General features: G+C 49.0%; 3 protein-coding genes across 3 annotated transcripts; 2 read left to right on the top strand and 1 right to left on the bottom strand.

The window, feature by feature from the left end:
* The first annotated feature begins 85 nt into the window (after nt 1–85).
* CTNS (cystinosin, lysosomal cystine transporter) lies at nt 86–10,877 on the top strand. The gene is made up of 11 exons (XM_033171550.1): nt 86–168; nt 1,838–1,920; nt 2,835–2,913; nt 3,680–3,767; nt 4,701–4,804; nt 5,630–5,761; nt 6,989–7,088; nt 7,178–7,297; nt 7,919–8,089; nt 8,803–8,920; nt 10,649–10,877. Exons 2-11 carry the CDS (start codon nt 1,857–1,859, stop codon nt 10,777–10,779), a joined length of 1,107 nt encoding a protein of 368 aa, XP_033027441.1. The 5' UTR covers nt 86–168; nt 1,838–1,856; the 3' UTR covers nt 10,780–10,877.
* Nucleotides 10,878–13,938: 3,061 nt separating this feature from the next.
* TAX1BP3 (Tax1 binding protein 3) lies at nt 13,939–23,105 on the bottom strand. The gene is made up of 4 exons (XM_033171774.1): nt 22,949–23,105; nt 17,140–17,259; nt 15,802–15,879; nt 13,939–14,125 (listed from the first exon to the last, which is right to left on the bottom strand). Exons 1-4 carry the CDS (start codon nt 23,096–23,098, stop codon nt 13,988–13,990), a joined length of 486 nt encoding a protein of 161 aa, XP_033027665.1. The 5' UTR covers nt 23,099–23,105; the 3' UTR covers nt 13,939–13,987.
* A 760-nt stretch (nt 23,106–23,865) lies between these two features.
* EMC6 (ER membrane protein complex subunit 6) lies at nt 23,866–26,229 on the top strand. Its single transcript, XM_033171776.1, has 2 exons — nt 23,866–24,046; nt 25,648–26,229. Exon 2 carries the CDS (start codon nt 25,692–25,694, stop codon nt 26,025–26,027), a length of 336 nt encoding a protein of 111 aa, XP_033027667.1. The 5' UTR covers nt 23,866–24,046; nt 25,648–25,691; the 3' UTR covers nt 26,028–26,229.
* The last annotated feature ends 201 nt before the right edge of the window (nt 26,230–26,430 follow it).

Below are 26,430 nucleotides of genomic sequence, written 5' to 3' on the forward strand. Positions count from 1 at the left end.
GGCCGCCGAGCGAGAGAGGAAGGCCGGAGGCGCGGCCGGCCATTATATAAGGCCCGTCTCCTTGGTGACGACGTGAAACGCCTCCGTGGGAGCAACGCCGAGGAGGGGAAAGACGGCAGTCGCGGGAACCGCTAGGCAGGAGGAGACGCCGCTCCCCGCCCCGCTGCGGTGAGTTATGGGGCCGCTGTGAGGATTGCGCGGCGGCCTTTTAAGTTTATTTCTGGGAGGGGGGGAATCAGACCGAGGAGGACTTCGACTCCCAGTGTGCATTGCGGTGCGCTGCCGCCGGCATAGGGAAGCCTCGGGTGCCGTGTTGCATGGCGGGGCTTGTAGTCTATAACAGCGGTGTTTTCCCTTCAGCTGTATACAGGCGCCCTTTAACTTTTAAAATTGGGGCGCTTTGGGCTGGGAAGGGGATTGTTTGTGAGAGAGAGAAGTGTCTCCCTTTCATTCCTCCTCTCCTCCTTCTCTCAGCACCCTATGGCCACAGGGGGCATGACACCCCAATCCCCACCCAAGGGTGCCCGCACCATTGAGACCCTTCAAAACTTTACTCTCGCCTTCCCCCAAAAACAGGGAACCAGGGAAGTCGGGGCGCCTCTGGGCATATGCTTTGCTGTGAAACAGTGAAGCAAGGGTCCGAGAGCCCCTCTGAGCACGTACAGAGTCCAGTCCAAACGGCCACACCCAGCTCATGTTTTCAACGTCTCGCTTCTAAACCTGCCCTTCCTTACTTGGATTTTAAGCCATACTGGTATTTTTTAAAATGCTCGGGGTCGGGGTGGAGTGGGGAATCTGCATTGAAACAGTACAGTCGCTGGACGCTGAGGTGGTTGGCAGTGGGTGGTCTTGATAATGATAAAATGATGATGATAATAAGAGTTTCTCCTGCTCACTTCTGCTTTTGATGCGATTCAAAATTTGGTCAAGCAATCATTTTTTTATGCTGGAACTTTTTCTTTTATTCTGTTTGCAGTATAACTTTGCCCATGAGGGTGTTGTTGTTTTTTAAAGCAAAGGTTAAATAATAATAATGATTATTCCTATTATCATTATCATCTTCATCCCACCCATCTGGCTGGGTTTCCCCAGCCACTCTGGGCGGCTCGGCTGTCCATATTGGAATATGTCTCCTCATATTGAGTTCAGCAGGGCACACGCCCAGGTAACTGGGTATGGGATTTCTACATCAATTTAATGGGAGCCTATGATTTTGTACAAATGTACAATCATGACTCTTTGATTAAGTGTCTGTATTGCTCAGTTTTATTGTCCTTAAATTTGGGGTGTTGTAAAACTTAAATATCTCTTGAGAAAAAGAGTTTTATCTCATTTTTTTTTATCCTGCCCTTTCTCCAAGGAGCTGAAGGTGGCAGGAATGTCATCATCATCATCTCCCAACCCAGAATTCAGTCATATGCTGGAGGGTTGAGAAATTATAGTTGATTAGGAGGTATTGCACAACAAACCCATTTCACTTCAAAATCAGGTCTTTTCTGCGACAAGGATGGGGAAATGCGCTGGTGTAGGCATGGGGTAATGATTGCTTGACGCGGCATAAACAAATCGTAACTAATGCTCTACAAGCAGGTCATCGGAAGCCACTGTACCCTTTTACCTTCTCAACAACCCTGCGAGGCAGACGGCGATTAACTCCCCGATTAAGCTTTACACCTGAGCTGGGATTTGAACCAAGGCCTATCCACTTTTAAGACTGATGCCTGCCCCTTGAGTAGCGTAATTTTTTTTAAAAAAAGCATAGTTTTGTCTTGGGACGTCAGCCCTCACTCCCTGCCTCTCTAACCAGGACTTCCTCTTTTAATCTGCCGCTTTGCAGCTGCCAGCTGTTGGGAAAAATGGTGCACAGAATCGGCCTTTTTCTTCTGCTGGGCCTGTCTCTCGCGTCCTTGGGAGCCTGTGGTAAGTCATCCCTCATCCATCAAAGGACGGAGTTTCGCCTCTGGATAGATTCCTTGCCGTTTCAGGCGTGTGTGATCTTGTCATGAGACTCGCGAACCAGCAGTGCTTGCTCCAAAGACCATCACTTCCTGGGTCTAAGTAGGAAGGCTTTTCAGTGGCTTTAAGGCTGGGGTGGGGTGCCCCCAGATCAGGGTGCTGATCTGTCCTCTCTTAAAATGCATTTTCCTGCCCGCTCCGTGCAAGACCCCACCAATTTGGGTGGTAGCTGTAAATATGGGAAAAATCAAAAGTACATCCACTGAGTTGGAAGGAGCCCACTTACCCTGCTGTGGGTGTCGGATGATGCTCATTCTTTGACTCTGCAGCAGGCATACCTTTCCTTGAGCCAGGAATATAGCCACCACCAAGAAGGCCCTGTGTCTTCCAGACTCCCAGTCAGGCAAGTTGGATCAGTCACACTACATACAAAGTAGCCCCCTCCAGGCTACCACAATACGAATACTTGCAAACCTTACTCAAGATTCTAACAGAGTCACTTAATCTGGCCTACTCTGTTAAGAAATACACAGCAAACTTCCAATAACCAGAGTGATGCAGCTCAGAATCCACCGGCTCTGAGCTGTCCCCTCAATCCTGACACCACTTGCTGCACACACAGTTTCAGGTTAGGGCACAGGTTAGTCCAGCAAATCTCTCCGCTAAATATTCTACACGGCATCAAAGGAGGGCATGGGAACCTATGTTCATATGATTTCCACCCCCACCCCCACTTCCTTGGGGTTGCCATAAAATGCATGATTCATGTGGCATTAGGGATTTAGCATACCTCCTCTCTCTCCCCCAAGCTGAAAGTAGCTTGTCTCAAGCTGGAAAATGCCTTCTAACTCTCTTCCCCCTGCCCTTTTCTATTTAAGATGGACCCCCGGCGCTTTCTGTTCCTGAGGAGGTTTCACTGGAGAATGGTGGCGTGATGGACATTGCGGTGACTTTAAGGTGAACTCTTAGGGTTTCTGATCCTTGAAGGTTACAGGGAGGGGTGGCAGTGGTAAGAAATAACTGTGTTTTTCAGCTCCCTATTTGCCTAGTTCCATCACTTCTCCCTTTGCAAAATAGCCAGAATATAGCTTTCTTCCCCCTAGACAAAGGTCACACCCACACCATTACATTAAAACACATGGCTTCCCTAAAGGAATGTACAGGGTAATTCTGGGAACTGTAGTTCTTTAAGGGGGCTGGGGATTTTACTCCCTAGAGATAAAATTCCCAGCCCCCTTAAAGAACTAGAGTTCCCAGGATTACCCTCAAAAGACTTACAGTGGTACCTCGGGTTACAGATGCTTCAGGTTACAGGCGCTTCAGATTACAGACTCCACTAACCCAGAAATAGTACCTCGGGTTAAGAACTTTGCTTCAGGATGAGAACAGAAATTGCATGGCAGCGGCGGCAGGTGGCCCCATTAGCTAAAGTGGTACCTCAGGTTAAGAACAGTTTCAGGTTCTTAATCCTGAAGTTCTTAATCCGAGGTACCACTGTATTTAACAGTCAGTCCCTCTTCCTGGGGAACTCTGGGAACTGTAGCTCTGCAAGGAGAATAGAGGTCTCCTAACAACTCTCAGCTTCTTGAACAAACTACAGGTCCCAGGATTCTCTGGGGGGAAGCCCTGACAGTATAAAGTTGGTAATGCAGATGGGGTGTTAGAAATGCTCTGCGGTTCTGCTAATGTCTCTCCTATTTCCTCCCTCCCCCATCTTTCCCAGCACCCCACTCAATCAGACGCTGGTGATCACATTTAATGTTACATATTCATCCAGGGGAAATGGCACCATCGTTGAACTGCCTGATCAAGTAAGTCCTGGAACGAACACCTGCCTTTTGGGAAAGGTCCCGGGTTCAGTCCCAGATAAGGGCTGGGAAAGATTCCTGTTTACAGTTCCGGAGAACCACTGCCAGCCCACGTGAATCTGGCGATGAGGCCTGGGGGCCGCTTTCCCTTGTGGGTGAGCTTCCGGGGGCCACATGGCTGTGGTGGGTGGGGCAAGCGGGGGAAAATAGGTGGACCCAACTGTGTACCGCAGGCTGCATTCCAACCAAGCCAAAGTCTAATATGTCTTTTATGTACACCAGCCCATATCTCTGTACAGGCAAGCAAGAGGCATCCACGCAATTCAGTTGAGCAGGGCAGTGTAGCCTTAGAGTCACATCTGTGTAACGCATTTCTGTGTGCACAGCCCTCTCTGTCCAGGCGATATCAACAGTTCAAGGCAAAAGCGCTTGAGGAAGCATGTCCAGGGAGGGGTGTGGCCTTAGGAGAGGGATGTGTGGCCCAGGGGAGTCCCAAGGACCAGGCAGAGTGCCCTGGAATAGTTAGCTAGTTAGTTGTTTATTAAATTTGAAGATCACAGGGCAGTTCCCAACATAAAAATACAAAATGATAACTCAAAATACATAATAAAAACAAAAACAGACCAGAACCCCCTCCCACAAACACATTTAAAAGGATATAGAATATTAATTAGCCAAAGGCCTAGGAGAAGAGGGATGTTTTTGCCTGGCACTTAAATATATAAGAAAGGCACTAGTAGGCGGGCCTCCCCGGGGAGAGTATCCCACAAACGGGGAGCCACCACAGAAAAGGCCCTGTTCTCATGTTGCCACCCTCCAGACCTGTCATGAAGAAGGAGGGCCTTGGAGGATGATCACAGGATCCGGGTTGGTTCATATGGGGAAAGCTGGTCCTTGGGGAAGAAAGCGACTTCCGTTGTCTCCATGCCTTACCAGGTAATCGTAACGGCAGGCGTAAAGAAGGTGAGCTTCCTAGTGAGAGCAAAAGAAGTCGGGCAGCTGACTGTGTATCTTCAGTCCAACTCGTCCAACCAAACAGGGTAAGAAGTTGAGTAAGCCTTTAGTGTTTTTCTATCCTTGTTAGCAGAGCCATAAAGCTCCTTGGAACAATTTGGGGATTTGTTTTGTTTCTTAAACTCTGGCTGCCTTCCCACTGAGGACCAGAAATTTTCCATTCCTACCTAATTGTTTTATGTTATGGCTTGTGAGGCAATTCTGGCCGAACCATACCCACCTGCCCTACAGCTGACTTTGTGCCTGCCTCGCAAGGTTGTTGTGAAGAAAAAATGTGTGTGGGGGGGGTGAGGCATGCACACCAATTTGAACTCTTTGGGGGAAAGGTGGGATATACGAAAATGCCAGGATGCAGTTGATGTTGTATCATAAAATTTATATACTGCTTGGCTGACAAAAAACGAACCTCAGAACAGTTTGCGAAAAGACTAAAACCATTAAGTCATAAGTAAAAGCATTAAGAGCAACAATTCAAAATTAAAACCGAGGGTAACCTGAAGGCCGAATTAAAAACACATTTTTTTTTGTCTGCCTGAACAAAATTATTTTTAGGAGGCAAATTGGGAGATGCTTGCTAGTATGGGAATTTGCTTTAAAAAAAACCCAAAATGGATGTTTATCCCAGACAGTACTCCGTTCGAGGCTGCCCCCTCTGTCCTAAATTTGGGAGGAGAAACCTGTAGGGGCCTCCTCTTCCCTGTCTTTGAAATGGACTCTGAAGGCTTCCATCCCACGGCCCCAGGGTGAGCCTCCTTGAGCTCGATGGCTTTTAAATGCCAGAGTTGATCCGTAGAATGGATTGTGCTGGGAGCTTCCCTTTGGTGACCTGCTGCCCCCTCCCTCTCCCGCAGGCCCAGGATCCGCTTCCTCGTGATCCACAGCAATGCAGTGAGGATCGTGGACCAGGTGATTGGCTGGATCTATTTCCTGGCTTGGTCAGTCTCCTTTTACCCTCAGGTGTTCGAGAACTGGAGACGGAAAAGGTAAAATGGAAGCAGAGGGGTCTTGCTTTTGGGGTGCCCATGATACATTTCTCAGATTTCCAAAAGGCTGGGGACCCCCGTACATAAGCTGAAATACAATTCCCGCTCCCTTTTAGCTACCACTAGGGGGAGATCGCATATAGAAAAACTTCTTTGCTGTACAGACTTGCTTGTTCCTCCTTTGTCCCGTTTTCTCCTGGACACAGCAACTTTTGCCTCCCTTGAAGGATCAGTCCCACAGCCACTGTGTCCCACTCTCAGCTTCCCCTCTGGCCTCTACAGCAGACCCCTCCCTACAGGCTTCATTCAGCCTTAAAATCTCTGCAGACATAAGGTCTAGGAACTTGACATTCTAGCTTTGTTTGAGCACACAGGCAAGTTCAGAGTTGGCTGTCGCCGTGAGACATTGACGATGCACAGCTCCTGGAAGCTAGCCAATGGCATTTTCCCCTATTGGGCCAAAAGACTGCCTACCAATGTGTACATTTTAATGACCTTTTGATTGATCTGAAAGGCCACCTCCTACCCTACAGACTCTCTCAGGTGTTGAGGGGTCCCTCTTGCTTGTTCCACCACCCTCAGCAGCTCGGGGAGGAGTTGCAGCAGTCCAGAACATCCTCTCTGGCAGCCCCTAAGTCAAATAACCCCCTCCCTATTGAGGTGCCCCTGGCACCTTCAGGATAGTTTCTGGTGAATGCAGAAGGCTTCTTAATACTCTGGCCGTTGTCACCTGAGATGCATATGGTTTTAGTGCCCATCCTGTTGCTGTGATTGTAAGTTGTTCCAAACAGTCCCTTGATCCTGTATTTTAAATTGTTTTTACCCGTTCTGGGTCCTTAGAGTGAAGGGTAGGTAACAAATTAAAAATAATAAGTAGCAATAATTTTCTTTCTTTTTTAATTTTTTATTTGTACTTTTCAGATTTAGACATTTCACTGATTTTTACAATCATTCTGACATTTCAAAACTTGACTTTCTTTCCCCACTTTCTGCGGTTCTTTAAATTTATTTTTAATACCTTCGGCATATCCATATTAACTTAATTTATTCATTTACTCATCTTCTTTAAATATATACTCCTATGAAACTGCCAGTTTTTATCTGTTACAATTTATTCAATAAACCGTTTCCATTCTTTTATAAAAAAATACTTTGTTATCTTGATTTCTTATTCAAGAAATCAAGTCGTAATAATTTTCTGGGTTTTTATCCCTTGCCTCCTTCCAGCGTTGTGGGACTGAGTTTTGACTTCATCGCCCTGAACCTTACCGGCTTCATTGCCTACTCGGTCTTCAACGTTGGCCTCTTCTGGGTCAAATCTGTGAAGGTAGGTGGGAACCCCTCTCCTTCCTTCCATTGGGGCTTGGCCATTGCCTCATATTCCCAGTTCTGACCAGCAGCCGCCTGCCTCCTTAGGAGCAGTTCCTGCACTCCTATCCCAATGGCGTGAACCCGGTGGACAGCAACGACGTCTTCTTCAGCCTCCACGCTGTCGCTGTGACTCTCCTCATCATCTTCCAGTGCCTGATCTACGAGGTGAGCTTGGAGCCTTCAGATCGCTCTCTCAGAAGCTCTTTCGAGGGTTAACATCGTACGCCTGCGCCTTTTCCGACTGCCAGCATGCCGTCTATATTGGTTGAAGCTTTCCCCCTCCACCAAGTCTCACCCCTGAATTCCCTTTAGAAACATAAGGTAGCCTTATGGTGTCAGAACATTGGCCCATCTAGCCTGCACTGGCTGGCAGCAGCTCTTCTAGGGTTTCAGGCAGGGATCTCTTCTGGCCCTACCTGCCTCAGATTGAACCTGGACCTTCTGTGGGCTCTGCCATTGAGCCACAGCACCCCTTCCTCCCACCCAAAATGAAGCAGGATGCTAGTCCTCATGGTTCCGAATTAAGAGATTTAAAGAGGAATGCAAGAAAGTGAGTTAGGGCTGAGCGAGACCATTAGTCCATCTAACTCAATGATGTCTGACTGACTGGCAGCAGCTCTCCAGAGTTTCATACAGGCGGCATTGAACCTCTGACCTCTTGCCTGCAGAGCAGATGTGCTCTAACCACTGAGCCAGGCCCCAAAGAAACCCTCCGCCCAACTTGCCAACTCCTGGTTCTGCATATCTCATTTGTAAGTTGTTTATGCTGATGATCTGGCCTTTCAGAAAGGGACCCAGAAGGTCTCCTGGGTGGCCGTTGGCTTGCTTGTCTTTGCCTGGCTCTTCGTCTTTGCCACCTTGTCCGTGGCCGCTGCAGGGAAGATCACGTGGCTGGCCTTCCTCTTCTACTTCTCCTACATCAAGCTGGGCGTCACCCTTGTCAAATACTTCCCACAGGTAAGTAAGGGGGGGGGGGTTGACCCGTTCTGAGTTCCATGGCTGGCCTTCACCTCTGTCTGTTATCAAGCCTCTGTCTCCTTTCTTAATTTCTATACCAAACAATATTACGAAAGTACAGTGCAGGCAGCGACTGCTTTAGGCGTGTCCCATATGTGTGTGACTGTGCATACACACCAAACCCAGAAGTGACCCCAAACTTATCACAAAAGGGGGCAGAGGGGGCGTTTGCAGGCTTTTTCAATGGGTGTCCCCATAATACGCAATTCCACACAAGCACACAGCAACCCACAACTTAGTCCCCTCGCAAACGAGGAGTTGCCTGTAATGCTGATTAGGGTATAGATATAAACATGACTATCCCCTCCCCATGAGCAGAATTCAGATTACACAATATAGGATTAAGAATCATCTATTTAACATTATCTGATATACAATGATATAAATTACTACTTTACAGCTTTCGTGCTTTTCTATAGCCTGACATCAAAACAAATAACGCCATTTAACTAGATCCACGTGTCATTTTCCTTAATTCACCTAATCCTCCTTCATTTGGTCCCATTTTCCCACACCATTTTGTATGTAGTTGGGCCTGATCGACCAGAAAACCAGTGCCAGCCTACCAAAAACTCATCTTTTGAAGCTTGGGGGATAATCTTCCTTCCCAGTGGGAATCCATTTGCCCTGATGCTTTCTCCCTCCATTTTTAGGCTTACCTGAATTTCCGCCGCAAGAGCACTGAGGGCTGGAGCATCGGAAACGTTTTGCTGGACTTCACGGGAGGCACCTTCAGCCTCCTTCAGATGTTCTTGCAGTCTTACAACAATGGTACTTGTTATTTTTATTGTTAAATTTATTAGCCGCTTTCTTTTCAACGCAGCAACTCAAAGAGACTTACCAAAAAAAGGTGGTGTATATGTTAAAACGACTGGGGGAATACACTAAAACATCTCACCCAATTGAAAAACCATAGACAGTTCAAAGAAAAGGGGCTGTTTAGAAGGGAATGCCTGTCATCTGACACCTGAAGAGGGCACCAGGTGAGCCTTTCTGGGGAGAGCATTCCACATACAGGGAGCCACCATTGAAAAGGCCCTGCTCTCGTGTGCCACCCTCTGGACCTCTCGCAGAGAAGAAACACAAAGAAGGGCCTCAAAATGATGATCACAGGGTCTGGACAGGTTCATATGAAAAGAGGCGATCCTTGAAGTACTGCTGTCCTGAGCCGTTTTAAGGCTTTATAGGTCAAAGCCAGAACTTTGAATTGGGCCTGGAAACTAATTGGCAGCCAGTGCAGTTGGGCCAGGATGGCATTATATTCTCAAACTGTCTTGCCCCCAGTGAGCAACCTGGCTGCTGAATTTCCGGACCATCTTCAGAGGCAGCCCCACGTATAATGTGTTACAGTAATCTAACCTAGAGCTAAGCATGCTTGATCAAGCCAGAGGTTTGTCCTGCCACAGTTCTGTTTTTTTCTGATACTGACCTTTTGCAAGAATCTAAAGATGGGCAAGGAGGTGGGAGATGATCTTCCCCATATGCTGCTGTATGCAGGGCATGAGGGGGAGGGGGGGCAGGGACACTGTGGTCCTCCAGGTATCACTGGGTCCCCATCACCCAGGCTAGGTTAGGCTGATGGAAATATTGTATTGGTATTTACTTTTTGCCATCTTTTATTTTATTTTTGAATAATTATTGAATTTATTATTATACTAATATGCTGTTTACTTTGGGGGGCTGTCTTTGGGCCAAGAAACAGTGTATAAATGAACCCTTAAAAACCCCGTAATCCTTCTCCCTTCTTGAAACTTCTGTGCTGGGTTTAGTCTTCCCTTGCATGCATACACTAGGCCTAAACTACTGCCCACTGCCCCATCTTGTCGGGGTGCATTCATACCATGGAGGATGTCCCCCCTCTTTTTTATTTTTATAAAAACCCAATTATCTGCTTAAGCAGCTTGGGGCAGAAATCCTTTTTCTTTCCGTTGCACTCCTTTTAAGACATTTATAACAGGGATGGGACATTCCAGGCGCCACATGCCGTTGATGGTGGGGGGCACAGGGACAAAAGTGGGCAGTCCCAGGTGTGTTACCTTCTGCACAGTACGCTGCATTCCAGCCCCACATGCCTGCAGTTTCTAGAAACAGATGCCCTGCCACCCAAGCAGACAAGTCCCCCTCCTCCTTTCTCACATTCTGCCTAGGCAAAAGTGCTTCAGGAGAGGGGTGGAGCAGGGCTGCTCAAGGAGAGCCCTGGGAAAGAGTCCGTGGTGGCTAGACAGAGCCCTAGAGGACTGCCCTAGAGTTTCCCCTACTTTGATTTTAGAAACCACAAAATATGTTTTGGTTTTGGGGGAGGTGTGTGTGAATGTGTATTCAGGATATACATTTTGGTAAATCAGCTTTTCATTGTATGACCCACAAATTTTAGCTTCAGGTGGGCAAGAGTTGGTATAAGCTTTCATCATGTTCCTTCCTCTTTTCTATCCTTTTAATAACTTATTCTGCTGCTGATACACAATCTGTATTGGGTTCCTACCCTGCTTTGCTTTTCAGATGAGTGGCGGCTGCTTTTTGGGGACCCCACCAAGTTTGGTCTGGGCCTCTTCTCCATCATCTTTGACATTGTGTTCATCGTCCAGCATTACTGCTTGTACCGTCCCCAAGAATACGAGACTTTTGAGTAACCGTCTGCCCTGGTGGGACACCCCCTCTGCGCTTGCCTTCGCCAGCTGCGCTTCCTTGAGGTGGATAACACTACAGGAAGCAGACTTGGTTGTCTGAAAAGTAGTGATTCAGACCTATTCCTCACTTGGACTTGTTACTACAAACCTCATTTGCTGCTCCAAATTGCCTTCCGGTGCCTTAACGTCTTCTGAGACTGCAGCACAACCCCTAGCAGAGGGAAATCTCTTGGGGGATTTTCAAGCAAGTGTTGCTCACAGCTGCTTCAGAAGTAAAGGAGGATGGGGAACGGCCTCTGGGGGGGGTACTTCTTCCTCTCCAGCTGTTTATGGCTATGAGTATGGGGCATTATCTTGCCATCTATAAGTTTGCAGGAAGGAGAAAAGGGTCGCTCCTCCGAAGGAATCCATGCCACAACACAAACTACTTATATACTTGAAGGTTATTTGTGCCAAAGATGCAAGTCTTTCCCTTGGGCTGGGGGAAGAGGAAGGAAAAGGGGTTCATGGAGGTTGTTTGAGTCAACCTCTTCCTTCCTTTATTAGCTTTGCTGTTGAGATGAAGAACTGGTGATCTGGCCTTTTTTAAACAAACAAACAAAAAACAATAAAAGCAACTTTGTACAAGCGTGGTCTGACTCAAAACTCATTCAGCAAAACCTGAAGCAGTGTGGTTGTGCCTGATCAAAGCAGCCTTTTGTTAGTCTCCAGCCGTGGGGCAGAGTGGCTTATATAGGGGAAGTGCTGCATTCTCTTCACTGCATCTCCAGGTCAGGAAGGGTAGGAAAGTTCCCATACTGGAGATGGGTGCACAGTGGAAACTCTCAAACTCGCTCCCACGGGAGACAGTGATGGCCACCAACTTAGTTTGCTTCAAAAGAGGAATAGACATATTCATGGAAGCCGATGGCTCTGCTCTGCCTCTAGCCATGCTTCTGAACATCAGTTGCTGGAAACGGCCCATGTGCCCATGTCTTGCTTGCATGTTTCCCAGAAGAGGCATCCGGTTGGCTCCAGTGAGAACAGGATGCTGGATTAGATTGGCCTCCTCCAGCAGGCCCTTCTCATGTTCATTGTGGCTGTCTAAATTAGGAGTGGAAGGAAATCATTGGCCATGCTGCCTGTGGCTGCTAAGAGTTGGAGGGCTTATATGCCCTCCCATTCTCCTACAGTGAGAACAAAGCAACGCTTGTGGAACCACTTCTTAAAAGTTGGCTCTTGTCCTCCAACGCTTAACATGTCAACGAAAGCAGTGACAGAAATACATTCCAGACAGAAAACCCAGCTTCCTTTTATTGTGTAAAATGAGATGCAGCCGAGCTGTACGGTTGCTTGCTCCCCTCCCTTACAAAAAAAAGAAACAGTTGGTCATGCATGCCCCGCCCCACCCCGCCAAGTCTTCCTTTCGGAAGTCTGCCAAAAGAGAGAAAGTCCCTAAACTACCTTGGCATCATCAAAGTACAAAACGCAGTGAATAAGAGGCATCTAGTGGTATTTGACAAGACTGGCAACTTCTTTTCAGCTTGAAGGTTAACGTCACTGAAGTAAAATCAGCACAAAAGTGGAATAGCAGTAATATACTGAAATAAGTTAGAGGTACAAACTTTGCGGGGAGGGAGAGAGAAGGGCTTATTTACAGTGGATTAAAAAAAAAGTAATGTGGGCTGTTCCATTTAATACAAAAACTGTGACTGGAAGCAAATTCCAGAAAGGCCGTATACAAAATCAATCAAAATGGGTGTACTAAGATACCCCGCTGGAAGAGTGTGGCAGGGAGATGCCTTCTGCCCTCTAAAAGATCCAGACCGCTTGCCCTTTGGACAAACTACACAAATACAGCTATTCCCTCAAGCAGGTATGGGAAGACAGGAATTCCGGGGGAGCGATAGCCCTCCCAAAGCATGATTTAAGGCTTCTGCCCCAGGAAAAGACCTAGCGTGACAGTGGGGGACCTGTGACCTTCCAGGCCTTTTTGGGGACCCCCCAGCTCCCTGACCTCAACAGAGATAAACAGGGAAGAGAATCAGAGAGGTTTCCAGTGCCAAGAGATGCATCACATCTCTGTGGCCTTTACAAGAGGGGTGGCCCACAAATGGGCATCTGTAAAGGCTGGACTCCCATCTGCCTTCAACCAGCATAGCCAAGAGTCAGAGATGATGGGAGCTGGAGTCCAGTGATATCCAGGGGGGCACAGGTGAGCCACCCCTATATTATAATAATATAGGCCTTTTATGCTACAGTTATTTATCATCATTTTACAGTTCAGCACTTCCAGTCCAGGGTGCCACTAACTTGCCACGTACAGGTTTCAAGGGGACTCGCACACAGCGCTTTTGGCACAACCAAAGGTTTCAGTTTAATCTGTGCATCCCAAGTTTCAAGAGTAGGCTTGGACTCTCTCTCCTGTGGGTTGTATTTGCTATTTTAAACCTAAGCTTTAGAACTAGAACGAGGACACACACACACACACACAGAGGGAACAAGGTTATTTACAAGAATGCCTTTGCTATAAAAATTGAAATGTGGGCTTTCTGCAAAATGACAAGTTTTAAGAGCCTTTGGTGTTCAAGCCACAAAGATATTGGAGCTTGTAAAACTGTTTGCTGTCCCGCCCAACCCCCGTACCCCCCCCCCGGCTCTCTAGGCTTGGAACTGAGCCAGCTTTAGGAAGAGAAATTCACCAGGAGAAGCTGGATGCCGTCCATCTGGGCAAGACCTTGTGCAAGAGAACATCAGGGCAGGCTATATACAAGGGTCAGTCCTTAAGCCAAAACATTTCCCTGCACAGCTGGTATCAACATCACCACCCAAGGGAGCACCTCGCTTTGACCCCTGCTGGACTGGAGTGGGGAACCAGGGGCCCTCCAAATGTTGCTAGACTCCAACTCCCAGCAGCCTCAGCCAGCTCAGCTGAGGGATCAGTCCAACAACACCTGGGGAGGCAGGGGGTACAGGATCCTCACGCCAGCCATAGCTGCTGATCCCGCCAGGTCAAACTGCTACTGCACTGGTGCCATTTTAGTACAACCGAGGGGGGGCAAGTCTCTCAACAAAGATGGCACCTCCTTTGTGGAGGGATTTTCTGCAGTGGGGGAGGGGTGCAGCAGTCTTCCAGGCCCCGCTGGCTGTGGTCCGTGATCAGCATCCTGCCCATCCTGTTTGAGATTATCCATTTACCACCCCACCCCACCCCGACAACCCAACGGCACGGTTAGGACATCATGGACTCCCGCACAGCTTTCTGTAGGGAGTGCCTGGTCACCAGGAGGCGGACCACTTCCTCGTTCCTCTTGGTCAGCCTCTTCCGGGCTTGGTCGTGGGTCACCATCGTCATATCCCAGCCATTCACCTGCAATACATTTGCGGCATTGCTTGAAGAGAGGCCCAGCATCGATTCAAAACATACTAGGAGCAGCAGGACAGCCAACGGAGGGGTGTTGGCAGTCAGAAGCTGGGAGCCAGTTCCTAACGTCCCACATCCAGGGGTAGCCTCTGCCTGCACATGGAAGTTCTGTTTCACTATCACCCCCCAGACCTCTGGGTGAAAATGCTTCTAAAACCAAGCAAGAGGCTACCACCACATTCTTTGTGGCAGTGAACAGGGTTGCTTTAATCCAGGCATCCCCAACCTGCGGCCCTCCAGATGTTTTGGCCTACAACTCCCATGATCCCTAGCTATAAGGACCAGTGGTCAGGGATGATGGGAACTGTAGTCCAAAACTTCTGGAGGGCTGAAGGTTGGGGACGCCTGCTTTAATCTTACTCTGCAGCTTCCCTCAGCCCGGTTTCTAGTCAGCTTCATGGTGTGAGTGCGGATGTTAGTATCCCGTTTCTCCTCCGAGGAGCTCAAGGTGGTGTACAAGGTTCTAGCGCTGCCATTTATCCTTGCAGCATTTGAGCAGGGAATTAAGGCTGAGAGTCAGTGACTGGCCCAAGGTCCGGCAACGAGCTTTCTGGATCCTGGTCCAGTAATCTCACTGGTTCTAGTTTTAAACATGACTCCTTTAACATGTCCCCTCCAACTTTTTTCTAACCCGTTCAGCCCAAAATTCAGGAGAAGAGCTGTATCTAAGTGGTAGAGCATCTGCTTTGCATCTAGAAGGTCACAGGTCCAATCGCTCATCTCCAGGTATAGAGCGAGGAAATGTCTGAAACTCTGGAGAGCCAGTAGATGGGGAAATTGTCAGTATATGACAGCTTCCTATTTAAATCACCCCTTAATTAAGAATCATAAGGACTGGAGTCTTGGTTTTGTTTCTAGGGGTTCCTTTGTGAGGAAGAGGGAGATATAAATTAAATAAATAATAAAACAGCAGCTCAGTGCTTGAGCATCTGCTTTGTATGCAGAAGGTCCCATGTTTAATCCCTAGCGTCTCCAGGAATGACAGAGAAGCCCTGGTATATACTTGGTATATATAAGGCAGCTTTCTGTGTTTTTGTTTTGCCTCGTAGGGAAAGTCTTCAGTAACTTAATTCACAGGATGGAGTGATTAAAGCTTTAATTTGAGTTCATAAAAACAGTCTACTCAGAAGAGTCACTAGCTTGGTGTAGCAGTTAGGGCAAACTAAGGCCCGGGGGCTGGATCTGGCCCAATCGCCTTCTAAATCTGGCCCGCGGATGGTCCAGAAATCAGCGTGTTTTAATATGAATAGAATGTGTCCTTTTATTTAAAATGCATATCTGGGTTATTTGTGGAGTAGAATTTGTGCTTTTATTTAAAATGCATTTCTGGGTTATTTGTGGGGCATAGGAATTTGTTCACCCCCCCCCCCCCACATAGTCTGAGGGACAGTGGACCGGCTCCCTGCTGAAAAAGTTTACTGACCCCTGAGTTAGGGTGTTAGGCCTGCACCTGAGAGTCCAGGGTTCAAATCCCCACTCATCCATGAAGCACACTGCGCCAGTCACAACCTCTCAGCCTAATCTCCCACACTTTAAATGGGAAAACTAGCAGCTGAGAAGCCTGGCAGTGGAAGAAATCTGGGACTTCCCCCTGCTGCTTCTTAAACCAGTCTGGGATTTACCTGCATGATCTTGTCTCCGACCTGGAGGCCGGCCACTTCGGCGGGGCCACCTTCCGTCACTCTGGTCACATAAATGCCCTGAGAGGAGAAAAAGACGGACTGCATAAAGATACCACCACGGAGGTGGGGAGGTAGTTCCAGGCTCATTTTGTGACAAGGCCCTGATCCACTTGCATAATCGGCTCTAGATGACTTTGTTCACAGGTGGGAAACCTTCAGGAGCCAGATGCGGCCCTCCATACTTCTCTACCAGGCCCTCAGGACTCTTCCCCAGGACACATCCCTCACCAGCCCTACTTCACACCCTACTTGAGGGCTTTTGCCTGAGTGAAAAGGTGTCCCTGAACTCTGATCATGCCTCTTGACTGTCTGGATGGAGGGTAGAGAGGGATGCATGACTGAATGCAATTAGCTTGCCATACAAAAAGTAAAAATGGCATCCCAGCCCCTGCCCATGTGGCTCTCAGAAGGTTGCCCAGAAGTCAGGGTGTCTGAAAAAGATGCCTTTGGCTTAGTGCCTCTGGGAGGCACCTCTGTGAAGAGCTTTCTGCTTCTCTGCTCAATGACAGGAAGTGAGGAGGAGAGAGCAAGGCTTCTGCCAGTGGAATCTCTGCTAAGCAACTCCAGACAGCCGCCCTGCACAAGAGTAAGCAAACACTACAGAGAGATCTAGCTTATAAATGCCAGGGCCAAATCCTCTGCCCTCCCTGCTTGTTCGTCCTCAGAGCCACTTGGCAATCCCTGTACCTGGGCTTTTGTAAGCTCCATCAACTGAGTCTTTTGATCGCACAAGCCCAAACAGCCCTGCAAGTTGCTAGTCCACATTGAAATAATCCATCTGTTGTCTACACATACCCAGTTACACTTGTGGCATAAAAGAAAAAAGAACAATTGCCATTTTCTTCTTCCACGCCACAAGTGCGGAAGACGAAGGTTCCCCCAGGCCTTTCCTGTCTGGTTGCCTGGGGAGACTCCTTCTTTCTCAATAACAGGCCAGGTGAGTGGATCTTGACCAGTCTGCTCCAAAGAAAGCCAGTCAGACAGACAGACAAGAGTTGGCATGCCCAGAAGTCCCCTGTCACACTGCCAGAGTCTTCTCTACAGCCTGCAGAGATTGCCACCCCCTCAAAAAGGCTCCCTGCATGATCAGCCTGGCTCCGGACCAAGAGTTATCTTTTCAGAGTGGATTTGGGCAACAGCAACAGAGGCATTTTTTGAACCCAATCAGGATCGAGCCAAACTCTGGTGCCAGGCAGCCCAAATCACGCCAGGGCCAGACCCACACGAAACCAGCCCAGCCCAGGCCTTGGGGCCTTTTAAGGCCTTTGAGATACTGACCTTGTCAGTCTTGTCCTCCGAGAAGGGATTCTGCGTGGGGTCCTGGTCAATGCCGCCTCCAATGCTGAAGCCCAGGATCAGGTTTTCCCCCTGGCGGAGCTTGTGGATTTCGACCCTTTGCTGGAAGGGAAGGGAGAGGCGAGTCGTGTGAAAAACGAGAACTCTTCACAGGCCCTTGTACACCCCTGCAGCTTGGGATTCATCCATTCTGGCTCTTGTGAGACGCTTGATAACAGGACAAAGAGGTGCTCTTGTCCAGCAATCTGGAGCCAACAAGGCCTTTATTTTAAAAAGAGACATATGGCAAACATGCGATGACAACATGGGTCACATCCTGCTTGGTTCAGAAAGGGAAAAGGGTTCTGAAGCTGCAAAAAGGGTGGGTGGGTGTCTCAATAGGAGGTTGTGTGTCACAGTATAAAGGCCTTTGCTGTTGTACTGCCAGACACAACAACATCTTGCACCAAACCACCATCTGCTCTTCACAAAGCCCTGCTTCCCATCTCTCCCCCCCAAAAAAGCAGAATAATTTTTCTCTCTATCCCATCCTTAACTACAAAGAGCAACTGAGCCAGCTATGCGTTTTTCTAAACCAAAGCAGCTTCATCTGAGCCCAGCGTGGGATTTGGTGGGGGCAGAGGAGCCCTCAGCAGAGATTGGTTGACCTGCCCTTGTGTCACAGAGGGAGCAGAAAGGAGAGGCAGACAGCTCAGAAGAGCCCTGCTGGATTGGACCAAATGCTCCAACACAGGGGACGACAGGGGAGCAATTTGGGAAAGGAGGGTTGGAAGGAAGAATAAAGGTAAAGGAGCCCCTGACCATTAGGTCCCGTCGTGTCCGACTCTGGGGTTGCGGCACTCATCTCGCGTTAATGGCTGAGGGAGCCGGCGTACAGCTTCCAGGTCATGTGGCCAGCATGACAAAGCCGCTCCTGGTGAACCAGAGCAGCGCACAGAAACACCGTTTACCTTCCCGCCAGAGCGGTACCTATTTATCTACTTGCACTGGCATGCTTTCGAACTGCTAGGTTGGCAGGAGCTGGGACCGAGCAATGGGAGTCGCGGGGATTCGAACGCCGACCTTCTGATCAGCAAGTCCTAGGCTCAGTGGTTTAACCCACAGCGCCACCCATGTCCCAAGGAAGAATAGACCACGGGAAAAGGGAAATACTTTTAGGGAAGGGCAGTAGCTTAGGGTAAAGATCAGGGTAATCTGCCATGGCTTGGGCCACAGGGGTTTTTTTTGGAAATAAAAAGCCCCCATCTTCCCAGAGCGTGCCTTGCTCCCATTCTTTCTATCCAAGATCATTTCCTTGGGGGTCAAGAACGGCCAGTTCTGAAATGAGGGAAAGCATCGGATTTCACCCATGTAAACAAGCACCCTTTTATTGGAGCCTGGGGTTATGAGCTCATTGAGGGGGAAAAGAGAAAAGCACTTTCAGAGAGAGAGAGAGAGAGAGAGAGAGAGAGAGAGAGAGAGAGAAAGATAAAAGGCAAGAGAGACCAAAGGGAAGACAGCCAAACAAGGCAGAGAGGACAGCAGTGACTCCAGAGATAGTGTTAAGTGGCTCGCTGCCTCGTGAGATGGACAAAAGGTTAGAGGGGATGAAATGGCACCGTCACTTGGCATTTTTATTGGGCAGGTCTAAAGCCAAGTGGGCTCACTCTCCTGCCTTCAGGGAACAGTCAGTTTCAGTTTTAAAATGAAAACCGTCAGTGTTTCTCTCTCACGATCACAGAGCTGAGCAGGGGGGGCTGAACTTGAGCCGCTCCTGATGGCATCGGGCTGCCCTGCCCATCATTCCTGACCCCCTGGTCATGCTGGCTGAGGCTGAGAGAAGTCCACCCCACACTCCCTGAGGGCCACAGCTTTGCTACCCTCGGAGCAGAGGAATCCCAGATCCGTTATGGCAGGAGCGGCTAACTGTGGCCCCCTAAACATCAAGGGGGAGGAATGATGGAAGTTCTGATCTGGCAACATCTGGAGATGATTCCTGGAGTAGAGAGGGGAATTGTAGAAATGAGCAGCGTTGTCGGACTCCAAAACCCTTCAGCCAATGGTCAGGGATGCCTGGAGCCCAATAACATCTGGGACAGAGAAACCCAGATGTTTAGGGGAAGGGGGTGCAAAAACACACAGACCTGGATGAATGCCGAGCTTTAGGCTGCAATGCTTACTATGCATCCTTACTTGGAGGGGTGAAGCCTCACTAAACCAAATGACACTGACTTCCAAGTAAATCTGGGCACTTGACGTCTGGGAACAAGCCTCACCCCGCCTCTTTATGACTGTTATTTCTGGATTGCTTCATGTTGTGAGATAAGATAATGCCACGCTCTCTCCATCTTTAGCACTTTCACAGCCTGTTAGAAAAGCAATCAGAAAGGCTCTTTCCAGAAGGAAGCGATTTCACCACTGGTATCCCTTCCACACCCCAAATTCTTATGATGCATGACTAATGCACTTTCTCTCTGTGAGCTCTGTGGGGTGTAGCAGTGCAGAATGTCAGAACAACAAGGCTTGGGTTGCAATCTCCATTCACTGGTTGACCTTGGGCCAGTCCCTCTTGCGTTCTCATCTTAATCGACCTCACGGGGCCATTGTGCACCCCATTTCACCTACACTGCCCTGGGGAAAAGGGCGGGCATAAATGCAATGAACAAGTGCCAGTTTTCAGCAAATCTCATCTTTTCAAAGACTTCCTTCCACTGTTCTGTTCCACATGACCAGGAGATACACCACATACCTACTATGGACTTCTCCAACCTGTTTCCCCTCCCCCAGACGTTCTGGACTAGGGGCTGTTGGCAGCTATACTCCAAAACGTCCAGAGGGCACCAGGTTGGGGAAGAAGGGTCCACAAAGTTGTTCTGCTTTGTTTGCATTTAAAAGCCGCTCCCTGAACTTCACAGCTACCCCATTCTTTGGGAAATGGGATTTCCAGGGCCAAACTCTCCCCACCACACCCATACTCTACCAGTCTGTGCCATTCACCGTTTTAAAAAAAAATCACCACTGGGCTTGAAGGCACTCAGGCTAGACAAGCCATTATTGACTCATCCGTGTCTTTTTCCAGGATTCCTGTCAAGGTGTACTCATCAAACACCCCAGACCTTAGGCTAAGGAGAGGGTGTTACTCTTGTGATCAGACACAGAAACAGACTATGTGGTGGAGGGAGCAGGTTATGGGCCAGGCTGCCCTGAGGGTTCTCTCTCTGCTTGTACCAGACGGCAACAAAACATACACATAAATGTTATGCTTATTCAGTGCCCTGACCATAAAAAGAGCATTTTTCACTCCTCCCAGCTATTTGCTCAACCAGCCATGAATCACCCAACCACTCCCAAAGGAGACTGAACCGATCAGATGGAATTGAACAGATCTAATCTAGGGGAGACTGGCGGCCTGAGGGAGGGCAAGGTTTGGAGGGTGGGGTAGGCGGAACCAGGTAAGAATAAAGCATAAAGATTTGCAATTGTGGGGGAAGGTTGGAAGTAGAAGAGAGGCACAAAACAAGGGGGAGAGATTTAAGACCCTGATCAGGCAGGGCAAGAGAGGAATTTTCCCGGAAGGAGTAAATACATGGAATGCAAGAGCCACACACACACTGCTTCAGGAAGTTTTAGCCGGAACGCTTCTGAGATTGTGGGGGTCTGATCAACTGGTAGGGTTGGAAGAATGTAGGGTTTGCGAGGACAGGCCTTGGGAGTCCAGACCTCTGCTCAGCAGCTGGAGGAGGGGCCCTGAATGCAGCCGGCTGAACAGGCTTTTGGGGCCAGTCAGATGTTGCAGAACTGCAGTTTCCAGTGGCCAGCATGGCCAACAGTCAGGGAAGATGGGAGGTGGCAGTTCAGCAGCATCTGGAAGGGGAAAGGAGGGGAGGTAAGAACAAATGAAGTAAGTGAGGTAATGCAATAAGGGGAGAGAGAAAGGGAGGAAAACATCCCTCAAGAGACTACAAAATTGTGGGCAGCTTCCTAATAAAGCAGAAGCAGAGAACAAATGCAGCTGCTTGGCACCTCTTCCTTGCCCAGAAATGTCGCCCACAGTGACCGTCCCACCAGGCCATTGCAAGGATTCTTATTAGGCCGGAACCAGTTCCTCAATTTGCTTGCCTTTCCACAGCCCTTTCTATGCTCTGTTTTGTCGCACATAGATAAAACTGTAAGCAGGGAGGGTGTCTTGGAAACTCTCAAGTGCAGTGCCTTGTAAATGTCTATCTGAGATTCAATTATAGGAAAGGTCAAAGTGCTTTAGGAATAAAAACAGTCTTCACTGCTATTTTTATGAATACATATAAATTATATGTGAAGCTCAGACACATATTTGCACAATGGGTTATTTTGTTGTTGTTGTTCAGTCATTCAGTCGTGTCTGACTCTTCGTGACCCCATGGACCAGAGCACGCCAGGCACCCCTATCCTCCACTGCCTCCCGCAGTTTGGCCAAACTCATGCCAGTCGCTTCGAGAACAGAGAACACTGTCCAACCATCTCATCCTCTGTCGTCCCCTTCTCCTTGTGCCCTCCATCTTTCCCAACATCAGGGTCTTTTCTAGGGAGTCTTCTCTTCTCATGAGGTGGCCAAAGTACTGGATTATATCCAACATTAATCAGCAATCCCATTGAAATTAAGCAATCTCTAAGATGTTCTGGCAGCATTTCCAAGAGTGGAGCCAAAGAGTAGATTAACAGTGGAAAAACTCCCATGAGAGTTGGCAGACTCTCCTTCCTTGGAGGTTTTTAAGCAGAGGTTGGATGGCAATCTGCCATGGATGCAGTTACAGGTAGGTAGCTGTGTTGGTCTTAGTTGGTCTCTAAGGTGCTACTGGAAGGATTTTTTATTTGGTTTTAACATGGATGCGTTTAGCTGAGATTTCTGCATTGCAGAGGGTTGGACTACTAGATTACCCTCATGATCCCTTCCAATTCAATTCTATGATTCTATGAAATCCATTCAAATTAAAGGAGGCAAGAAAGAGTTAGTGTTGGAAAGGAGCAGCAAAATAGCTGATTTTTCTACACACACATTCAGGCCCATTTTCCATCCCCAGCATTTTTTTTAAAAAAAGGTAAAGAAAAGAGGTGGGATGGGCTTAAATGCCCCCTCACCCCAAAAAATCCCCACAGAAGGCCCTTCAACATTCATGCATCTTGAATGAAAAAGACAGGTCTTCCACTATGCATTTCAGGGAGATTATAGTACTGTATGTTATTAATATATCAACAATTTAATAAATTATCACCACTGTTCCTATATTTTTATTTTAATACATCAAAGCCTATTTTCCTTAGCTTTTGACACACGACGTGCCTGCTTTGAGAACCCACTTTTGTGAATTGAAGCAGTGCTTTTTTTCTGGAGGTGCTCAAGGGCGCCCAGTACAGTACTGGAACCTTTTTTTCCTAGAAGAAAAGCACTGACTGTGATCTGTTTTAAACTCTTTTTAACGCTGTTTTAATTGTTGCAACCCGCCCTAAAGGAACAAATCGCCACCAACGTCGCCGCCAACGAGCCTGACGTTTGTTATTACTGTATTAACACATTATTCCCATCCAGAGCAGATGGGTTTTATTTTAAATCCGGATTGCCAGCATTTCTTCCATTAGAATTGCATGCGGTTTACAAAACGATTAATAGCAACGTTAATCACTAGAGCAGATCCTTGGCTTTCCCAGTCCCCCCCCCCCCAGCCCCAAAGAGGAGAATGAGACTGGGAGGGGGGAGGGGGCGTGGTGGGGGGGGGAAGGGCTGGGTTTTTTGGGGGGTCCCACACCGGAGACGGGGCAGGGCGTCTCCTCCACTCACCACCACGGCCGTGACCGGCTGACCGGGGATGTACGACATAGCCCCCGCTGGCCTGGCCTCGGCCTTCCCGCCTCGGGCGCCGCGCCTCACTCTCTCGCCTCCCACGGAACAAAAGGCGAACAGCGGCCCGACCCGACCCAGCCGGGCCATGAACACGCCCCCTCGGGGAATGGACACGCCCACGGCCACGCCCTCGCTGCCCGCTCGCCCCGCCCCGTGTCGCTCACGCGCCCGCCGCGGCGCCGGAGGCGGAGGCGGCACACGCCCCTTCCCAAGCGCCGCTCTCGCCATGGGCCACGCCCCCTCCGCGACGGCCAAGCGCCTCCTCCCGCGCCCAGGCCACGCCCCTCCCCTCCAACGGTCGCCGCGCCCCTCTTCGCGCGCACATACTTGCCCTCGCGACCTCGTTTCGCCACGCCCCCTCCCGCGTCCGGGCCACGCCCCTTCCAACTGCCGCTATGCGTGGCCACGCCCACTCTCCTCATCCCGCTCCCTCGGTCTCCTCACCTGACTACGCAACTCCTCTCAGTTCCTTTCACTGTTACTTATAGACTATTACTTACTTTAACGGTTTTTTTTTTAAATGAACCCACGACAAACAGCTCCAAACAACTTTCCACAACAACCTTGTGAGGTAGGACTGGCACAAGGCCACCCAATCAGATTGCAGCGCTGAAACTTACCTGCCAAACTTCAGACCGGAAATCCGGTCTACGAAGAAGCGGTCGCTCTAGCTCGCATCATATCCATGGTATCCAAAGGCGCCTTGGCGTCTTTAAGGACTTCGACGGACGTTACCGGAAATGTGGCGTGAAGACGGCGGAAGTGTGGCATAAAGAAGCCGGAAGGTCCAAAAAAAACCCCGGAAATTCCAAATAAGGTATAACGAACGTATCCACCGTGGCCAAGTCCCGTGGGGCTCCTGAGAGAAGCGGGGCGGAGTCACGCCGCGTCGCGCGCTGAAGGTGACGTCACCCGTGCTCCCAGCATCCTTTCTGTTGTAAGATGGCGGCGCCTACCCACTTCCGGTAAAGCCGGTTGGAGGGGAAATACTTTTTCGGTCGGCATTAGTGAGAGGAAGAAGGGAACCAAAAACTGGTAAGCAGGATTGTTGGTATGCGCGGGGAGGAGGGGACGGTGGTCCTCTTTCTCAGAACCGAATGGGTCACTCATGGCGTTTATTTCAGACGGCAGAGGACCCTGACGCCATAACACGGGGCTCTGACGTCATCCCGGAGCGGGACAGAGGCGGGCTTCCATTGGAAGGGGAAGAAATAGAGTTGCGCTGAAGGAGGCTTGTGGGAAGGGGTCCGCGTTATTTCGCTTGCAATAATCAATCATGTTCATGATTGATACAGAATATATGCTTCAAGACTGTTCGCATGTGTGGAAGGATCACTGCACAGTTGCCCACACAACAGTTTGGACGTTGTAGAACTATACGAGGCTGCTTTTTACCCAGTCAGGACATTTGGCTGCTCTGAGTGACAGCGCCTCTCCAGGGTTTCAGACTGGGAAACATTCCTATCTTTGCTTGGAGATGCTGGATATGAAGGCTGAGACCTTCTGCTTTGCAAAGCAGGTTCTCTGTCACTAAGCTGCAGCCTTTCCCCTGAAAAATAAAGCAAGATTCCAGTCAATATGGTTTTGATTAAAGGGTTTATTTAAACGAGAAGCTGCCTTACAGTGAGATGAGGGTTGGCCCATCTAGCTCAATATGGCTTACTGGTGGCTTCCCTCTAGGGTTTCAGAGGGGGGTCTTTCCTGGCCCTCCTGATGGGTTGAACCTGCCCCTGAGCTGCAGCCCCTTCCCAAGGAACAGGGAAAGCTACCTTGTACCATATTTGTCTGTTCAGTCCAGGAACTGGGAACCTGGTGCCTTCCAGATTTTGTTGGACTCCAGCTCCCTGCAGCAAGCATGGCCATTGATCAGGAATTATGGGCATTGTAGTTCAACAGCTTCTAGAAGGTCATGTGTCCCCCAGCCTTGAAGAGACCATTATTGTCCATTCTGGCTTGCATTGGTTCTCCAGAACCTCAACCATGGATTTTTCCCATTGCTACCTGATCCTTTTAACAGGAGGACTGAACCTGGGACCTTCTGCAGGCAATGCACAAGTCTCTCCCTTGTGGTTTTGTGCTTACTTTTCTAAGAGGGCAGAGAACCCAGGAGGTTTAGGAGGGGAATAGGGTGGGGATGAGAAGCACCCTCAGTCAGTTACGATGAACCAGTGGTTTGTTATTTGCAGCCAGAACCTCTTAGCTGAAAATATGGTTTTGTTTTAATTCAGGGAGCGAAAGGGCAGTCTTGCCTATACAGAGCTGTTTTGTGGTATGAATGTAGTAGTAGGCATCCATCTGCCTTGAGAGACAATGGAGTGCGCCTCTGGGGGTGAAGCCAAACTGTAGCATAGTACCGCCTAGGGTTGCCAGGTGTCCACTATTTGAGTGGACAGTCCACTTTTTTCACATTAGGTTCACTATTTTTTTCCACAAAATAATGGACATTTTTTTATTCAAAAGCTTTATGATGAAATGGTATTTTAATGCGTGTTAAAATGTTTGTAAGAAAATATATAATTTAATTTAATTTAACCCCCCTCCCCGCTTGTCCACTATTTTTTGGAAGCAGACCTGGCAACCCTAGTACCGCCTGGTGTTTCCTGACTAATCAATATTTGCTGTTCTTCTTTTCACAGGAGTGCAGTAAGTGAGCGGCAGCGCTCGGATCTGGATCGCAGCCATGGCCAATGCCGTGATCGCCAAGCGGGATGGCCCCCAGTTCATCAGTGAAGCCGCCGTCCGAGGGAACGCAGCCATTTTGGATTACTGCCGGACGTCAGTCTCTGCCCTCTCGGGAGCGACCGCTGGAATCCTGGGCCTGACTGGCCTTCACGGCTTCATCTTCTACTTCCTGGCCTCTGCCCTCCTCTCCATCCTGCTGGTGCTGAAAGCCGGGCGGCGGTGGAGCAAGTACTTTAAAACCCGAAGGCCCCTTTTCACCGGAGGGCTGATTGGGGGTCTCTTCACATATGTCCTCTTCTGGACTTTCCTCTATGGCATGGTACATGTTTACTAGGGGAGGGCGGAAGAGGAGAAGCGCCGAGTTAGTACGGTTCTCGTGGAGTGACAGGACTTCGAGGGAAATGGCCACCTTGTCTCCTGGGCCAGACGTCTGGGGCTGTTGATCCGTTGCTTGTGCTGCTTAACCCTGCCAGTAACTTCTGTCGGGAAACAAGCCTGTAAAACCCTGCCAATTAAACAAAATGTGAAATCCCTAAGAATGTGTGATGAGAAAATAGTGCTCCTTCTAGAGTACTGCCTTTCTTTCAGTCGTGGTTTTATTCTATTGTATTCATTTAAGCCAGGTATAGAATGTGGCCCTCAAAACATGTTAGAACTCTCCTCTGGCCGTACACTTTCTCCAGCTGCACTCCTTACTGGGCCAGTTCCACACCCACCTTTAGTGTTTTCATCTGGCT

This window comes from Lacerta agilis, chromosome 15 (genome assembly GCF_009819535.1).
Source record: "Lacerta agilis isolate rLacAgi1 chromosome 15, rLacAgi1.pri, whole genome shotgun sequence".
NCBI classification, from domain to species: domain Eukaryota; kingdom Metazoa; phylum Chordata; class Lepidosauria; order Squamata; family Lacertidae; genus Lacerta; species Lacerta agilis.

Coding starts and splice junctions, on each gene's coding strand:
- CTNS (XM_033171550.1), top strand. CDS start 1,857: ATGGTGCACAGAATCGGCCTTTTTCTTCTGCTGGGCCTGTCTCTCGCG. Junction 1,921..2,834: donor CGCGTCCTTGGGAGCCTGTG/GTAAGTCATCCC, acceptor TTTCTATTTAAG/ATGGACCCCCGGCGCTTTCT. Junction 4,805..5,629: donor AACTCGTCCAACCAAACAGG/GTAAGAAGTTGA, acceptor CCTCTCCCGCAG/GCCCAGGATCCGCTTCCTCG.
- TAX1BP3 (XM_033171774.1), bottom strand. CDS start 23,098: ATGGCCCGGCTGGGTCGGGTCGGGCCGCTGTTCGCCTTTTGTTCCGTG. Junction 17,260..22,948: donor AGCCGGTCACGGCCGTGGTG/GTGAGTGGAGGA, acceptor CTTCCCTTCCAG/CAAAGGGTCGAAATCCACAA. Junction 15,880..17,139: donor CGGAGGACAAGACTGACAAG/GTCAGTATCTCA, acceptor TTCTCCTCTCAG/GGCATTTATGTGACCAGAGT.
- EMC6 (XM_033171776.1), top strand. CDS start 25,692: ATGGCCAATGCCGTGATCGCCAAGCGGGATGGCCCCCAGTTCATCAGT.